The sequence below is a fragment of the Plutella xylostella genome, chromosome 2 (genome assembly GCF_932276165.1).
Source record: "Plutella xylostella chromosome 2, ilPluXylo3.1, whole genome shotgun sequence".
Classification (NCBI taxonomy): domain Eukaryota; kingdom Metazoa; phylum Arthropoda; class Insecta; order Lepidoptera; family Plutellidae; genus Plutella; species Plutella xylostella.
In genome coordinates, this window is record NC_063982.1 from 1,171,981 (window position 1) to 1,190,017 (window position 18,037).

The following is an 18,037-nucleotide window of genomic DNA, read 5'->3' on the forward strand; positions in this document are numbered from 1 at the left end:
AAACTGTCATTTGAAAGTAAGTAATACTATACAGTCATGTACCTACTTAAAATACTTAGGAATTTTACTTACCTATAATTTCAGAGATGATTTGCGAAACCTCGCTCTCCCTACTACAGTATAAATTATCAAACGTCTACGGGTTGTTGCAAAAGTGGTACCTATATGCTATATGATAAGTTACATTGATACTTATAATTATCAATTTAATTTGGTACCTGAATTTTTAGATTTTTGTATTCCTCATAAGTGCATATGACAGCATGGATTATTAAAACAAACAACTTTGCCTTATCACAAATTTTGCATTGTAAAGATAAAAATAGTAATGGTTTTTCTTACTTACCTTTAGTTTATGTCCCAAATGCTTGTTATGTAAGTTCTTTTCTGTGTTCCCACTTTAGCACTTTTGTTCGCATTACAGCTACACTATTTCAACAACATTATTAGTGCATGTTTAATATATGGGTGAGAATAGTAATAGCACATACACAATGTAAATGTACATAAGTTTTCCGGTTCGGGCTAGCGACAGAATAACAGCGTCACGGGGCAGTTCTGTTCCGTGACAACAACGCTGAGTCGCCCGGCCCATTCACACTAACCACAACTACTGTAAACCGCCTGTTACAGTAATTCAGTAATTTATTTTACAACTACCCACACAATTGTGAAAATAATTATGTGTATTTATATTTTAATAATGTTCCAATTTATTAACTGTGTTCATGTCATGTATGTAGGTAGTTAGTCCAGTACAAATTTAATGTTTATGTTTTGTATTGTATTGTGTATGTTTGTGAATTAGTGTGAATAAATGGTATGAATTTGAATTTGAATTTGATATAGTGATCAGGGAGTAATTCTTCATACAGGTACTTACAACTTTTGCTCTAAGACTTTTGGAAATCCGCAATAAAATATTTTAGAAACTTTTTTGGTGTTTTTTAGAATTCGAAGGAGCGGTGGTAGCTCAGTCGGGTAAGCGCCCGATTCTCACGCAAGAGATGCGGGTTCGAATCCCGGCGCTGACATGTACCAATGGGGTACACTACATAATTCCGAATTACTTTTTTACGAATATGAAAATAACGATTTTTAAAATTTCGAATTTCATAGTTCCGAATAATTCACAATCCCGAATTTTAAGTTTCCGAATAACGAAAATCACGAATAGTTTATAAACGAAATTTCAAACAACACATTTATTAAAATGACGAAAGTCAATTTTCCGAATATTATTATTTCGATGTTTCAAATGTACGATTTTTTATTATATCGAATTGTTAAAATTACGAATCCCGAAGTTTTAATATTCCGAAAATACAAATTCCCGAATGTTTCTTAGTTAACAAGAAATGGTTATATGAATAATGCAGCATAATGCGTATAAAAACAATATTTTATAAGCTATATTATGTGAAACGCTCCGCTCCGCTTCGCTGCGCTCCGCTTTGTTTTTCGATATCTATGTGCACCTAACACGCTCCTCCTCGCTTTGCTCGTCGTCGCACCTATTTTTAGGTTTAGGTCCTAAGGTTTTTAAGTTTAAACACCATAAAAGTCCTAGCAATTGTTTTGCTCTAAATTTGAAACGCTCCGCTCCGCTTCGCTGCGCTCCGCTTTGTTTTTCGATATCTATGTGCACCTAACACGCTCCTCCTCGCTTTGCTCGTCGTCGCACCTATCTTTAGGTTTAGGTCCTAAGGTTTTTAAGTTTAAACACCATAAAAATCCTAGCAATTGTTTTGCTCTATATTTGAAACGCTCCGCTCCGCTTCGCTGCGCTCCGCTTTGTTTTTCGATATCTATGTGCACCTAACACGTTCCTCCTCGCTTTGCTCGTCGTCGCACCTATCTTTTGGTTTTGGTTCTAAAGTTTTAAAGACGTTTATGTTTTTTTGTCAAAATCACGAATTATCATATTTCCGATCGGGATTTGACTTTTTCGTGATTATAATAAATCGGTATTTTATTTTTCGTATATTAAAGTAATCGTATTTTTTAACATTCGTATATTTAACAATCGTAATAACAATATTCGTGATTATAATATTCGAAATTATAATTTTCGTGATTATTATAATTCGGTATTTAAAAAAATCGGTATTGCAATATTTCGTAAATTACATATTCGGGGTTATCAAATTCGGAAAAAAGTTTTTCGGAATATTTGGGTGTTCCCGTACCAATGAGTTCTTTTAACTTAAGTACAATGTATACCATCGCTCTTACGGTGAAGGAAAACATCGTGAGGAAACCTGCATATCTAGATTTAGCACATCTAGATATGTGAACCCACCAACCCGCAGTGGACCAGCGTGGTGGGAAATGGTCCAAGCTTAGGAAGGCAGTTTAGACCTTGGGGATATGCACAAAGGTTCCACACGAGAGAGCCAGGTGCAGGTACTAACACCCCCACAGAGAATAGAATAGAATAGAATAGAATAGAATAGAATTCGAAAGTCGAAATTCGTAATACAAAAGTTGTTTAGTATGAACCCTTACTCTACCACTTTTACCACATCCTGTATCATCATCATCATCATTATCAGCCTATATCTGCCAATGTGCCCATTGTTGGGTATAAGCCTCTTCCCTATCAAGCCATCTCTTCCGGTCCTGTGCGAGTCTAGTCCAGTGTCTACCGGCCACCTTAACAATGTCATCAGACCATCGGGCCGGCGGTCTGCCCATTCCTCGTTTGCCAGTTCTAGGCCATCATTCTGTAACTCCCCATCCTATATATTGCCTGATTAGTGTGGCGCTTCGCTGCTTCGGCAGCAGTCGTTAAGCCTAGTCAGAGGCCTTCGGGCAGCTTGAAAACATTTGTCAGTCTGGTTTCCCACTTACCCGACGACTTCAGTGCATTGTACTCATCATAAAAGCCGATACGGCTAGCGACCTATCACGTGAGTACAAATGTACAGAGAAAAGGTGGTGGCTCGCTTGCGAGTCACCTCTGACTACAGATTACAGTCGATTCACCTCTGGCTAACGATTACAGTCGTGAGCATATGTATGTACATACATATAAGTATGTAAGTATGTTAATGTGGGGCACCCTCCGGTCCTCTGAACCGGATAAATTATAAAAGAAGCCGGTAGTGGCTGGATGAGGAAGGCCGAGGACCGAGTATTGTGGCGCTTTAGGGAGAGGCCAAAGATATGTCAACCACGAGAGGCCTATGTCCAACAGTAAACAATTTACGGGCTGATAACGAAAATGAGTGCCTAATGATATGTGCGTATTTTTTATAGTATTTACCATTAACCTGCTAGCATGGCACGGGGCGCAAGACGTACACGCCAAGACGTGACTTCACTTGACAAAAGTTCTCCGTCGCGCTCGCTCTCAAGTCCGCGCGATGTGAGTGGGCGCGATGCAAAACTTTTGCCACGTTTTGACGTGCGCGTCTTGCGCCCCGTGCTAGCCCTTCTGCCTTGGTTATTTTCAAAAGTCTAATAAAATAGGAAATTCATAGCCTAATTAATACCTAACTTACCCGTTTATCTCCCATTATACAGATGTTCATTTAACTCTGAGGCTAGTGTTTGAGCTTTGTAACGGCCACTTGTAGTGTGTATGAACTTTGAGGTCCCACTTTTAACATTTCAGTGACCTTTCATAGTTAATAACGTAATTCCACAACAAAGCTGTATTTTTCATTATTTCAGATTTATATTTATAACCTAGCTAAGTATCTATTTTGGTTGTAAATTGAATTTGGCGGCTACGGGATATAATATCAAATCAAATCTTATTTTATTGAAACAAATGATGTTGTGCACGTGCCGGTTATATTTTGAGAATTCTGTTATTTTGTAAAGTTTAAATAAAGGTAAGCGTCTACCTTTCGGTATCGGTCGCATCGGACGCATCGCATTATACTTTGTAACTATAGAAATTCAGACAAAAGCGTCCACCATGTTTAATATTAGCGTCTCAAATAAGCACATAGGCACTACGATTTTAATGATAAAAAAAAGGAATCTCTTACAATTAGGTATACCGGATTGGTTAATTCTATAATTTTTTCTGTAAGGGTGTAAGTACTTGCACCTGGCTCTCTCGAGTGGAACCTTTGTGCATATCCCCAAGGTCTAAACTGCCTTCCTACGCTTGGCCATTTTCCACCACTGCGGGTTGGTGGGTTACTCACATATGTAGATCTCTGGTGCTGAATCTGGACATGCAGGTTTCCTCAAGATATTTTCCTTCACCGTAAGAGCGACGATATAAAGTACATTGGACTTATTGGTAGATGTCAGCGCCGGGATTCGAACCCGCATTTATAACACACCTACACATTACATAAATCTTTATTCCATTCACATAATAGTGGGTATAGGTACTATGTGAGAGTTCACACAAATGCTTAGGAAGGTTTTGAAAACATTCATTTGTTTTTGCATTTGGTACAGTGGCGTGCAGGATATTTATAACTTATTGTAACAGATGTAACGACCGGAAAATATGAACCTTTTACTTCAATAATCCTAATCCTAACTATATAATATTATAAATGCGAAAGTAACGGTGTCTGTCTGTCTGTCTGTCTGTCTGTCTGTCTGTAACTCTTTCACGCCAAAACTACTGAACGGATTTGAATGAAATTTGGTATTCATATGGTATAGACCCTGGGAAAGAACATAGGCTACTTTTTATCCCGGAATTCCCACGGGAAAACTTTTTAAGGCGAAGTGAAGCTCGCGGGCACAGCTAGTCTTAAATATAATACACTCACGAGGCCATGAAAAAGTTCCAGTGACATATCACCAAATTACTCCTAAACGGAAAAAAACTAACTATTTAACAGCGCATCAGAAGCAAATAAAAAATATATTTTGATAAAATTCTAAATACACTCACGTGCAAAGAAACAGTTCCACTTATAAAATGCAGACACGAAATGGCCCCAAATGGTAATTTGGGGAAAATATTGATGTATTTAGTTGTTAAAATGTACTTAAATATTGCAGAAGACGTCATTAAGTTAGTTTTTTCCGTTTAGAAGTAAGTAATTTGGTGATTTTCACAATGGAACTTTTTCATTGCCCGTGAGTTTAGAATGTTTTAAAAAATTGGTTGGTTTTTTTTTTACTAAACATAAAATTTAGAATTTCATCAAAATATTTATGCCCTTAGTTGAATTGCTTCTGACGTTCACCTGCCATTGACGTTCCATTGATGTTACTGGAACTTTTTCATTGCTCGTGAGTGTAACCTAGCTCTTGTTCTAATACACTCACGGAAAAGCTAGCTTAATAACGCCTTTTGCAACATTAAAGTAAATTTAACAGAGCATCAGGGACATTACCAACTAAAAACTATCATATTTTGTTAAAATTTAAAATAAAATCTTTGAAAAAATTTGGGGTTATTTGATGTCGTAATTTTGTGAGTGGAACTATTTTACTTCAATCATTGCCCGTGAGTGTAATATGCACGCCAGTGTACAACTGTACAGTTGCATGATTCATACATACGTAAGTCGCACGGCACTGGGTTTTGAATGGCTCAACAATTTACTATGGAAGTTATTTTTACAAGCCACTGTAACCGGCAAAGCCCACAGTTTAATTCTATATCAATGGGTGAAGTCGTTTAAATTATATTTTAAAACTATGATACGTGCTATTTTATTTATCTGTCGGTTTATTGCAATTGTTGCAGTGGTCAGCGGATATATTCGTAAGTTTTTGAAAAATAAATATGTAAGTATACCTACCGACTTACATATTTATTTTTATATACCTAGCAATAAAAAACAGATGTCTCTAGGACCTAGGATTTGAACTCACGGCCCCGGGGAGGTCAGTCTATATGACGAAAAACGAAGCTTCGGAGCGCTGGTAACACTACGACTCTATCTTCCGTTCGATATCTCTTTTTGTCAGTATAGAGTAACCCTCCAGAGGAAGAGATCTTATCAGTTAAGCTGCGTACACACCGGGCCAACGAAGGCCAACGAACGGGTTACGTTGGCCTTCGTTGCTGCAATCTGCCCTTCATTATGTATGATAAATATCCATCGTTGGGATAACCGTTGGCGTTCGTTGGCCCGGTGTGTACGCAGCTATAGACACGCCACTAGAGCACATAGAGCGATGGAAGCTCAGTCGGGTAAGCGCCCACTTCTCACGCCAGAGATGCGGGTTCAAATCCCGGCGCTGACATGTACCAATGAGTTCTTTGAATTTAAGTACAATGTATACCATCGCTCTTACGGTGAAGGAAAAAAATCGTGAGGAAACCTAAATATCTAGATTTAGCACATTAATCTAGATATATGTGAACGCACCAACCCGCAGTGGACCAGCGTGGTGGGAAATGGTCCAAGCTTAGGAAGGCAGTTTAGACCTTGGGGATATGCACAAAGGTTCCACTCGAGCGAGCATCATTTTTTTATGTCTTGGTCAGATTTTTCACTTCGGTCCTACGATGATTTAATATGCAAAGGTATAATAAAATTGTTCCTTTTTCAGTGCCGAAATCGTGTTCAGACAAATATGAGCAGTATGTGTATAAAGGCAGAGAGTACATTTTGCAGAATTTCCCTCTGAGATGGGAGGACGCTCGAATTATGTGTCGGTGAGTGACAATAAAACTATATACAGGGTGATGCAAAAAGGGTATTGCTAATTTCCAAAAGTCGTAGAACAAGAGTTATTCAGGATGACCCCCTTTCGGATTACTATTATGCCACTTTTGCAACACTTTGTAGATTCGGGGACGTAAAACTGTTTTGACTTTTGACCCCTAATTTATAGTTTACTACTTACCCCTTTTCCCGCAATTTTCGGATCATCTTTAAGGGTTCCCAAGGAGAATGGCCCTCTAAAGCTGCGTACAGACCGGCCAAACGAACATAAACGAACGGGTTTCGTTGACCTTCGTTGCTGCAATCTGCCCTGTATTATGTATGATAAATATCCATCGTTGGGCGTTCGTTGGGCCGGTCTGTACCCAGCTTAAGCCCTTCTTGTTGGAAAAGTGCTTCTACTCATTAGATGAATATATCAATATGCATGATTGATTTTGGCATTTTAATTGTAATTTACCTTAATTTTTTTATTATTATTATTAGTTATTATTCATTTACTCTAATTTATTACTACCTACTATTTATTTATTCAATACTATTAAGTGTAGGTATGTACTGCATGCAACAATTTAAATTTTAATTTTTCTTAATTTACTTTTTAGCTGTAAGTATTTTTAAGTGACATTCAGATACAATTTATTATAGTGATTGTGAATTGAATAAATGATTGATTGATTGATTCATTGATAGTGTCCAACAGTGGGCGATTAAGACCTGATGATGATAAACGTGCTTAGAATAACAATATACGAATATAGATGGTGTGTCAAATACAAATACGAAGCAAAAAACTGCCCGCATTTTGTTTACTGTGAAACTGTTTTAAGTTCAAAATAATGACAGCCAGAGCAGCTCTGTGGAGTGTTATTTATCGAGACGTTTCTTTTGCCCTGACACTCCATCTTGCTGTTATTTTTTATCTAAGTAAATCTTCTTTGTTTTTAGTGGACATCACAACGGGACACTGGCCATACTGGATACAGAGGACAAAGCCAACTACCTGGCCCAGGCTTTAGCGGAGTCACAATACTGTAAGTATTTATTTATTTTATAATAACTAAGCACTAAGGACTGATTTTTCAAAAGTCAGATAAAAATGTTATCTGACGAATAAAATTGTTGCTGTCACTGTCTAATACAAACATTCAGACGCGGCAGCATCAATTATTCCGGGTCAATTCAGACGTACCACAACCACACCGCAGCCACAACCACACCACAACCACGCCGTGTGGTCGGGCGTATATTTTGTATTGCAAATGAATAATCCAATTCACACGTGCCACATTTTTCCGTTGTCATCGACCACCTGTGTAATACGACCACATCGCAACCACATCGCGTCGGCAACGCCGCCACGCGGCGGCGGCACCGCGGCCACCTCCTCTCCCTATTAATTGCATACGACCCCGTGGTTACCACATCGCAACGACAGCGACAACACAACCACATCGACATTTTGTCGCTACCACAACGCAACTGCAAAAAGCCGCTGCCACACTATTCAAACGTAACCACAGCTTGACCACATTATGTCGCTGCGACGTGGTGTGGTTGTGGTACGTGTGAATTGACTTTTGAAAATTCAGCCAAAAGAAGTAAGCCACTTATCCATAAGGCTATATTCCCAGTAGGCAAACTGTTAGCCCGTTGCAAGGCGCACGTCACACCGGAAATTGCAAAGAGTGAGCACATAACTAGAAAATGGTGAACATTCACACAAAACCATCGCCATCGCCAGTCAAAGAAAAATAAACTTATTTTTACCGTGTTGCAAAGTTAGCGTTGCAGCACTCTAGATTATGCTATGTTATGATATGAAAAGATGCTCGAGGAGTTTCTTTCGCCTTTTCTGTCCTCCTGACGGGGCCTTTGTGAAATGGTGGTAGAGTAATATTATATTATGACAATGAACAAATAATTGTAAAATTTTACGTCTAATAAAAAAAATATTGTATTATATTCTATTCTATGCCATGTTTAATAAAAATCGGTTGTGCCGTTCAAAGACTATCCGAATGCACTCGTTATGATAAAGATAATATTATGATAATGCATGGTATCTCTTCTATCGCTCATAATATAGGATGCCGCTTCTAAGTCATATTCCCATGCTGACATCATGGGTCGATGTTATTGATTACATTATCGGTAATTACCATTTAATTACTGATTTGTAGCGGCGTACTGATACAGTTAAGTACGTAGCAACAGTTACGCAAGGGTTTAACAAGTTTTACATAGGGGTAACGCTATAAGTTAAGTACTAGTTATTATTCTGTAATGGGACAGAAATGAAATATAGCGATAATAGCTAAATGCAGGCTGGTAGATGTAAAGTTAAGACTCATTTAATTTTCATGAACATCATCGTAATAGTTCTCTCCCAAAAAGCGCCACTACACCTTTTCCTGGTCTAAGGTCGTCAGTTTTGTATGGTTACCTCCACCGAACATTATAAATTCAATTAAGAATCCAGCAGCGTCGCTGGCTTGTCAAATCTGACAGTTAGACAGGCGAGCGACGTAAAATTTTCTGCAGGGCGATCACGAACAATATAGAATCGAATGCGAGTGCGACTATTGTCAACTTGAAAGCACTTTCGAAAACTTTTTACCTATAGAATTGACAGTTGTCCCACTCGTATGCGATTTTATACGTTAGCTCAGTTTTTCGTGATCGCCCTGCTGGTGGTGTTACGGTTACTGGGGGCTGGAAGCTGTGTCATTTTACTACTCATAAAATATTTATCCCTTTCTTCCTTTTTCATCCGCAGCTGACATAGACTCAGTATGGGTGGGCGCGCGCAGGTCCGGACCCGACGACCCGCACGGCTACCGCTGGCTGGACGGCGGCGCGCTGAGGAGATCAGCTGCTGACGTGGTGGACGGGAGCGCGCTGCGGAAGTCAGCTGCTGACGTGGTGGGGGAGAAGGGGGGGCACTACCCGCTGGTGAGTACACACAGATGACACGCTGAAAGTTGCACTAGATCAGTTTAACCAGTGAGCTCCCGAAAGCGCAATATCGTTCGAGACACAATAGATTTTAATTGTGTCTGAATTCATGGGATTCAGCCGATTAAGTTTCTCTGAAGGATCCCATCAGATAGTTAGACGTTAGTTAGTTATGAATTTGTTATAGATATTATAGAACTAAGTGTAAGGTGAAAAATTTGCAAGACATTGTAGCAGTGACCTTAGACATTTGACTAACAATCTAAAGCGTAGTGTGAAGTGAAGTGTGTCAATCTAATGCCCTCCTTCAGGCTCTCGGATGGAATCCGCAGGGCTAGTGTAGGTACGTACGTAAGTGAGGCCGCCCTAAACAGACGTGGCACCGCTCTATCGGTACGGATATGCGAGAAGTTGTAATCACGTGGTCCGATGCAAACCTGACTGCTGTCAACAGACAGGGTTTGGAAACTGTCGTGTCTGCCTCTTTTGGCATATAGGATACCAAAAATAAGCAGAAGAAGATGCCCTCCTATGGATATGCGTAGAATAAAGTCCAATTCTCTTCTCCAGTGGCAGAACCGCACCCTGGTGCCGGTGCCCGAGGGCGGCGCGGACTGCGCGGCGCTGGGACGGGTGCTCCACGACACACCAGTCTTCCTCGACCTTCCATGTGCTCTGGAGCGACCCTTCTTGTGTGAAAGAGGTATGTAGAAGCTAGAATAGGAGAATTGATAGCATTGGCCAGTGAGATTAGCGCCAGTTGCTGCTTGCCCAGGGTGGTGCGTTTATACAGTTGATATCAATGACTCGGGGAGGTGTGACGAAGATTTGATAAGTCTCTGGAGGAGGCTTGTGGACTGCGCGGCGCTAGGCCGGGTACTCTATGATACTCCCGTGTTCTTGGACCTTCCATGCGCGTTGGAGAGACCCTTCCTGTGTGAACGAGGTATAATATATAATTTATATGTATATTATAACTAGTCTTGTTGAGATGTATGCAAGCACAAGAGCTAAACTAGGGCGTCTTAGCAAAGTGAAAGTATTGGTCAGAGAGATGAGCGTCAGTTGCTGATTGCCTAGGGTGGTGCGTATATACAGGTGTAATCAAACACTCGGGGAGGTATAAGGAATATCTGATGAGTCTCTGAAGGAGGCTTATAGACTGCGCGGCGCTGGGCCGGGTGCTCCATGACACACCAGTGTTTCTCGACCTTCCATGTGCTTTAAAGAGACCCTTCTTGTGCAAACGAGGTACAGTCTTCTTATCTTAAAAACACACGAGCATGACTAGGGGTTTGTAAAGGTTATTTTTCTTCAACTGCCGTCTCCTAGCAGAGGTTGGCAAACATCCTGCTGATTGCACCGATGCTCAGCTGGAACCAATGTCGTAAATTTTGCAGGTAAGATTTTATTGGACGCCCAGAAGGGCATAGCACCGGGCGCATTTAGTATAATAATTATTTATTTCAGATAGTAAAACCCATAAAATGTGTAAGTAACAATGTAAAATAGGACACAATGTAATTTAAGACGTGACAAAAGTTTTGCATCGCGCTCACTCACATCGCGCAGCCTCAAGAGCGCACGCGATGAAGAACTTTTGGCTCGTCTTAAATGCGCCCTGTGCTAGCCCTTCTGGGCGTCCAATAAAATCTTGGCGCAGTTTCCATTTGCCTTATATTTAACTTTTCCCCTGCCTTATAACATTATGTGACCAACAGATTAGCGCCAAATCCCACTAAATACACTACAACTTCCAAATCCTAACATTCCAGAAGCGAAGACCCAAGTCCCTGTCACCGACGTCCGCACGGTGAGGTGCCGCGCGGGCCGCTACCACGTCTACACGGCGCGCGTCACGTGGGACCAGGCCGCGGCTTATTGTGTCATGAATAGGATGCAGTGAGTATATACGGGGTGTTTCTCCGAAGACAGAAAGAGCCCCTTACCCGAACGGAGAGTAGTTTGTAAAGATTTACGTTCATAAGAAAATGTTGTATGTATGAATAAAAACATTTGACTTTGACTTTTTATTAGTGTATACAGGCCAATTTTTAAATTCTGATTTCAGTTTCGGTCTTAGACATAACATGCTGCACACGTAGGTTTCGGCTTTGTATACCCTTTTGCAACTCGCTGTAGAGGAAGTGCTTTCGACATTTCTTCTACTCATTGATCAAGGCTTTCCATAATCATGGTAGACTCATTTTAGAATAGAATTAAATGTATTTTATTTATTTGACACCATAAACCACCCCTAGACCCCTAGACGACAACAATAGGCTATGGGGCTATGAATCCCACATTGTTTGGCAGTCGATGATGAAGTTCATTTGTCAACAGGCTTGCCAACGTGGATACCATGAAATGTATCAGGAAACTGGGCCATGCCATGCTGAAAGCGAGGCCGAGTAAGTACAATATTGTATTTGCATTATTTAGAATAGAACTACTAGACTCTACCAAAAATGCTTATTTAAGGGCTGATTTTTCAATGGTCAGATAAGTGTTATCTGAAGAATAAAATTGTTTCTGTCATTGTCTAATACAAACATTCATATAATAATTAAAAAAAAATTAATCCCTAAATCACAGTGTCTGAAACCACAACGAATTTAAAAACTGTTGCCCAAATACTGAAACGTTTATACAGGTATTTGATGTTTGCTACGAAATGTCGTAGCAGACTACGCTTTTTTGTAGCAAAAACGGCGTAGCACTCGTAGCAGGCACGTTAATTTATTTTTACTATCTGATATATATTATATTATTCTGAAAGTAAATAAATGTGTAGGTTAATATCATAACAATACTTACCTACATGTTTTTTAACAACATGACTGTTCTAATTATGCGACCTGAATTAGATACGACTGTCTATTTACAACACAAATCAGAGAATCTTGTAAACTTTAGAATTATTTCAAGGGGCCCGTATAAAACTTAGAAAGCTCTTTAAAAAGCTCCTTTGCCTTTACACTGGCGAGGGAATATAAACATGATAATATTATGAATGAAAATTAAGAGAGGTACAGTGAGAATAAAAATAAATGTAACTAAACTAATAAAATTTTGGGAGTCACTAAGGTAAATTGATTAAAGGCAACTAATTGTTATTTATAAGCATTTATGATATCATGTAATGATTAACCCGCCAGTGCTCGCGTCAAATTTTGTGACACAAACAGTCGCATGTGGGTCTTTTAGACCCGAAAGTAAATGGCTCTATTTTCTCGAAACAAAAGAAAATATAGATAAAAATGCAGTGTGATCTACAATGATCGTCTAAAAGGTTACGTGAAATTTCTGAAAAGAAAAAATAATAAAATAAAAAAAATATCAAAAAAATAATACTGACACAAAGCGTCGCTCTTGGGTCGAAAAGACCCATACTCACTTTGAATGTCCATCCTGTCCAAGTGCCGCGGGCAATCTGGTCAGGGCGGGGAGTGCGGCTAGCCTATATGGTAACTTAAAGGTACTAGGCACGCCAATTAGTAATATAAGTAATAAAGTTATTGAGGTATAAATAGAGTGCTGGGTCTTTTCGACCCACGCGCGACTATTCGCGGATTAAGTAAGTACATTAATGTTTCAGTAAATAACACCTATATGTATAATGCAAACTGGGAATATAAAGAATTAGGTAGAATAATGGAAAACTGTTCCAAAAAACGCTAACGTAAACATATTGTGTCCTAGTGTACCTTTCTGTAGTAGTAGTGTAATGTAATGCCTGCAGTATTTTCTAGGACCTCTTCAAATAAACTAGGTACAATCAGCTTAAAATTCTCTGTTTATAGATAGGATACTTGAATTGAAAGCTGCAGCACCAATTAAGAATATTTGTAAGACAAGAAAACAAAATATCGTGTAAAATACAATAGAATCCGCAAAAGCTTTGCTCATTTGCCACAAAAAACAAATCCATACAATGCCTTTCCGTAGTGGTTGGTGTTTGTTGGTGGGGCTGGTTGTCCACGTGTTTTTTTTTCTATGGAGAAGCAAAATTTCTAAAACTCGTTGAACTAAAGTGGTTCAGAATGACACCCTTTCGCCTTCTATACAATTTTTACAACAACTTACTGATACAGCCTACATTTGAGCCTAGTTATGATGGTAGTCGCCAAAACTTTTCTTTTATGTACATTTTTACTATGAATACCTACATATTTTTTATTTTGATTTTAAACTTACAGGCATAGAGAACGCATGGGTGGGCGCGCGGGGGGCGGGCGGCGTGTGGGTGTGGGCGGACGCGGGCTCGCGCGTGGACGCGGCGCCCGCGCAGCTGGACGTGGGGGCGGGGGAGTGGCCGCCTATGAGGTGAGGAATAATAACTAGAATTAAATGAATTTATAATAGTGATAGTTATTAATACAGTATAACCTAGCAGATTACTCAAACGAGAGAGGTTTGCTTAGGGTTATTGTTTGGATAGAGATCAAATTAGGCATCTTCTTTTGACAGTCCCTCGTGTGCTGTGATCTGAAGGGCTAATACGGGGCGCATTTAAGACGTGACAAAAGTTCTCCTTCGCGCTCGCTCTTGAGGCTGCTTGAGACTTGAAGGTTGTTTAGAAGTTACTCTGATAGCTTCATCGTCAGATCAGCCTCAGGTATAGAGGTATAGAGAACGCGTGGGGCGGGCACGCGCGTAGACGCGGCGCCCGCGCAGCTTGATGTGGGGGCGGGGGAGTGGCCGCCTATGAGGTAAGGAAATGAAAAGCGATGACGGAGAATGCGTTTTAGGCACTCAGCGACCAAAGGCTAGTTTATTAACCTTGGTCGTTGAGTGCCTAAAGATGAGGAGAACGCATTCTGTCTCTTTATACAGTCACCTAGCAGATTATACAAACGACAAAGGTTTGGTTAGAACGCGTAAGAGAAGAGGCTAGTTATGGTTTAAGAAAACCATTGTCTGCGATCGTTTTGAAGTTTCTTTGATAGCTCTGCGCTGAATTTCAGCGCGTCAGACCAGCCTTAGGTTTAATGGTAGAGAGAGAGTGGCCGCCTATGAGGTAAGGAAAAGCCTGAAGCGGGAGCCAAGTTACTACATTCTAGGGAATATAAACAAACTTGAACAACTTGGTGACATGAACCACGGACAAGAAGGACATCTTAACAACGTAAACAAGCCTTTTCTGGTACGCCTTGCTTACCTGGTCAAGTAAGACGTCAAGTCAAGTCTAGTTTTGCATCAGATATCACTATGTGGTTTAGGCAGATAGGGATTGCTGGTAGTGATTATATGAGGAATGCCAAAGCAAGTGTGTCTTGAAGAAGAACCCGTTTCTTTTTTTTTTATCTCAGAATGATTCGTATTGTATTCTCTCCAGAGCCAGTAACCGCGATCGTCCATCGGGCTGTCTCCAGCTGGACCTCCACGCGCCGGCGCCGCCTGCTTTCCTCAAGACTCGCTGCGATAGGAGGATGGACTTCGTGTGCTATGATGGGAAAGGTGAGCGGTTTTTCTGAGAGTTGTAGTTTATTGATAGAATATTGTAGATAGATAGGTAGATGAAACGTTTATTTGTTCCACTTTCTGACATTAACAACAAATCACTATTACAGACAATATACTACAAAAGTTGAACTTCATAAATACTAGATTGTACCAGACTTCCTTTATTGTACTTAATAAGCTGTGTATCTCTATCCAAGAAGGTATCCATAGAAAGCCAAAAATAAATCAATGTTGCATATCTAATCGACGATCAAAAGTTGAGACTATATCGACTCACAGAGGACAGCACTCCTATATTATCTCGAAGCAGCTCTGCCCCTAAACGGGTTCGTAATGGACGTAGATAAACGTCACTATATCGCGATCTATAAATACGGCGCATTATAAGGTATCGATCCCGTATAGCGGCCACTGGGTACGAAATCTATCTACGGTACTAAACGGGATGATGTTAATGTTCTAGGATCTCTACCCTCTGGCCGCCGTGAAGACGTAGCGCTACCTAGCGACGACACCTACTACTACAGACTAGTACGAGAACCGCTGACGTGGCAGCAAGCGGCAGACAACTGTGCCAAGATCAACGGAACCCTGGCTGTGGTCGATGATAACGAGATACTGATCGAGCTGCTTCTTATTATGGGGGAGAATAAGGAATCGCGTGAGTAACAAGCTTAAAGCCGTCCACTGTCGGCTAAACTATGTTAGTTCGCTTAATTGAGCCAGTTTTTCATACATGTGCGTTCACCGCAACTATGTATGTACTTGCTACTTACCTAGACCTACTATGTATGAAAAACTGGTTAAACTATGCGGACTAACTTAGTTTAGCTCGCAGTGGACGTCTGGCGGCGTATAAGTATCGCATAACCCTTGTAGAATATACTTAACAAATAAGTGTTTATTATTTAGTTATAGTTATAAGTCTGTAATTATTAATTAATATTATCTAGATTATCATATCATAATTGCTTTATACAGATATATATCATATTTTTACACATATGCACTTAAGTAATAATAATATGTTTTATTATTGTTAGATTTTTTTCTATTGACAACCTAACCATTTTCCTTTGTCTATTGTTTTACGTGTCCCATTTTATAGTTTTAAGTTAGTCTTTAAATTTAAATAAGCTTAACAAATCTTTGTTTCTTGTACCTAGCTAATTTCTATTGCAGCTATTAGCCACATTTGGCTGAATGGCGTGCAAAATCTCACTAAAGACGTTCACGGCGACCCGATATCCTACTGGCAAAACCCCACAAATGGAAAGCTCATTCCCGATTCTAAAACACATGAGCATGGTTTGTTTGTAAGTAACGCCATCTATTTGTGTAATTAGAAACTATAATCGTACCTACTCGAAGGTTATTTTTTATTGTGTCTTTAACGCCATCTATTTCTGTAAATAGACACTAAAATAGCTCACAATATTGCCATTAGATGGCGTTGTATAACACTGCCATCTAGTGTTGAGTAGCTAAACTACGAAATAGCTTTCTAACATTACAATACTATCTAGTGCAAGAAAAACTCAGCAGATGGCGTAGCTCAATTTAGTTCCGCTATTCGTCAACAGGTGCCGCCGTGGCTTGAAGATGATTACGTGACTCCTGCAGAAGGGGGATGCTTGAACTTGGATCGTCAGGACCACTTGGTGGGTTTGGTCTACGGGCTGCCTTGCGACACTCCACAATACTCCATCTGTATGATTGGTAAGTAGAATAGAATATATCTTCATTGGTCACCATTGTAAGTACTTATTTATATGTAGGTATATGAGTATTTTGTTTCTAAGTCTGTTATAGGCCTTATTTTTAAACCCAAATTTGGCTTGGATGTGCCCCAGAATAGCAGTAAGCCCAATGTGTAGGTATATTAAATTATTATAAGATCTATTTATTATGTAAGTTATAATACTATAACTTCTTAGGACTTGATGAATTCCTGTTACATACCTACCTATTTATTTTTACTATTGCAGAAAAAGCTGTGAAAGTCACAACTAAGAAACAAATTGAAGAAAATAAAGATGCCCAGTTAATAACATCCCCAATCATGGACCCCATCATACCAACAATACCAACTTATTAACTTTATTGAGTAATTAAATATATTCTACAACTGAATATTCTTGAGTTATATTTTAAATTCAATAAAAGACCAATAAAAGAGAACAAGTTTTTAATTATTTTACAAAATTGTACCATACAAATGCTTAATTACTGTCACATATAATGCGACAACGCATAACAGTTTTGTGTACAAGCCCATACACCCAAAGGGAGTGAGTTTATAAGTAGGTAATAATAAAAAGTTAGAGCAGCTTGTGTGTATTTATCAATTAAATAACCATTTAAGTCATCTAGCATCATCATCTGTAAACTTATATCTTTTGTGACAGGCACAAGGTATATTTCTTTACAACAATTCTAAATTTACAACTCAAACATTCTGATTACTGCTCGCATCTGTCTGTGTATGGCTCAAAACATCTATCCATTGGGAGTTGATTTTGTTCAGTTGCTTGCAGTTCTTATGGACACCCTGTAGGTTTTCCTTGAAGGTCCGGATATGCTCCAGGTACGAGCGGAGACCGTTGTTCATCGCTCTTACTGACTCCAACTCCTGGACTAGGTCTGCTGTTTCTTTCTGGGAATATAATATTATTGCTGAGTGAATGGACAGCATAGTATGTATATGCACAGTAGACCAGCGTCTAACCAGAAAATGCAAATTATCCGAATAAGTAGTAGTAGGACGTCTAGTATATACAATTATTTTTATGACGAAAATTTGAAAAATCTCTGTAGGTACTTACCTCTCGTTTGGAAGATGTAACTGAGGCGCTCGACATCGTAGTTAAATACTAGTAAATTGTCTCGTTTTTATGGATGTACGATAGGAGACTTAGTTGTAGTTTTCAAATATTACTATTTTATCTTCAAAAGCGGAAACAAATTACAAAAACAAACCAAAACCGCCGGCGCCGTTGGTAAATAAA

General features: G+C 39.5%; 2 protein-coding genes across 2 annotated transcripts in view; one reads left to right on the forward strand and one right to left on the reverse strand.

The window, feature by feature from the left end:
- Nucleotides 1-17,164, forward strand: part of LOC119691933 — a 70,566-nt gene extending 53,402 nt beyond the window's left edge. Inside the window, exons 3-14 of the mRNA XM_048621626.1 lie at nt 6,490-6,595; nt 7,554-7,639; nt 9,385-9,560; nt 10,134-10,266; nt 11,339-11,465; nt 11,907-11,974; nt 13,763-13,889; nt 14,902-15,023; nt 15,493-15,690; nt 16,212-16,345; nt 16,613-16,748; nt 17,018-17,164. Coding sequence (XP_048477583.1) covers nt 6,490-6,595; nt 7,554-7,639; nt 9,385-9,560; nt 10,134-10,266; nt 11,339-11,465; nt 11,907-11,974; nt 13,763-13,889; nt 14,902-15,023; nt 15,493-15,690; nt 16,212-16,345; nt 16,613-16,748; nt 17,018-17,127 — 1,523 coding nt within the window. The 3' untranslated portion in view covers nt 17,128-17,164. The remainder of the gene's footprint in view (nt 1-6,489; nt 6,596-7,553; nt 7,640-9,384; nt 9,561-10,133; nt 10,267-11,338; nt 11,466-11,906; nt 11,975-13,762; nt 13,890-14,901; nt 15,024-15,492; nt 15,691-16,211; nt 16,346-16,612; nt 16,749-17,017) is intronic.
- Nucleotides 17,165-17,202: 38 nt separating this feature from the next.
- Nucleotides 17,203-18,032, reverse strand: LOC105387179. The gene is made up of 2 exons (XM_011557870.3): nt 17,855-18,032; nt 17,203-17,685 (listed from the first exon to the last, which is right to left on the reverse strand). The coding sequence occupies exons 1-2, from the start codon at nt 17,888-17,890 to the stop codon at nt 17,479-17,481; spliced, it is 243 nt and encodes an 80-aa protein (XP_011556172.3). The 5' UTR covers nt 17,891-18,032; the 3' UTR covers nt 17,203-17,478.
- Between the last annotated feature and the right edge of the window lie 5 nt (nt 18,033-18,037).

Excerpts from the sequence above, each read along its gene's own strand:
- LOC105387179 (XM_011557870.3), bottom strand. The coding sequence starts at position 17,890 with ATGTCGAGCGCCTCAGTTACATCTTCCAAACGAGAG. Across the intron at positions 17,686-17,854 it reads TTACATCTTCCAAACGAGAG|AAAGAAACAGCAGACCTAGT; the intron begins GTAAGTACCTAC and ends TTATATTCCCAG.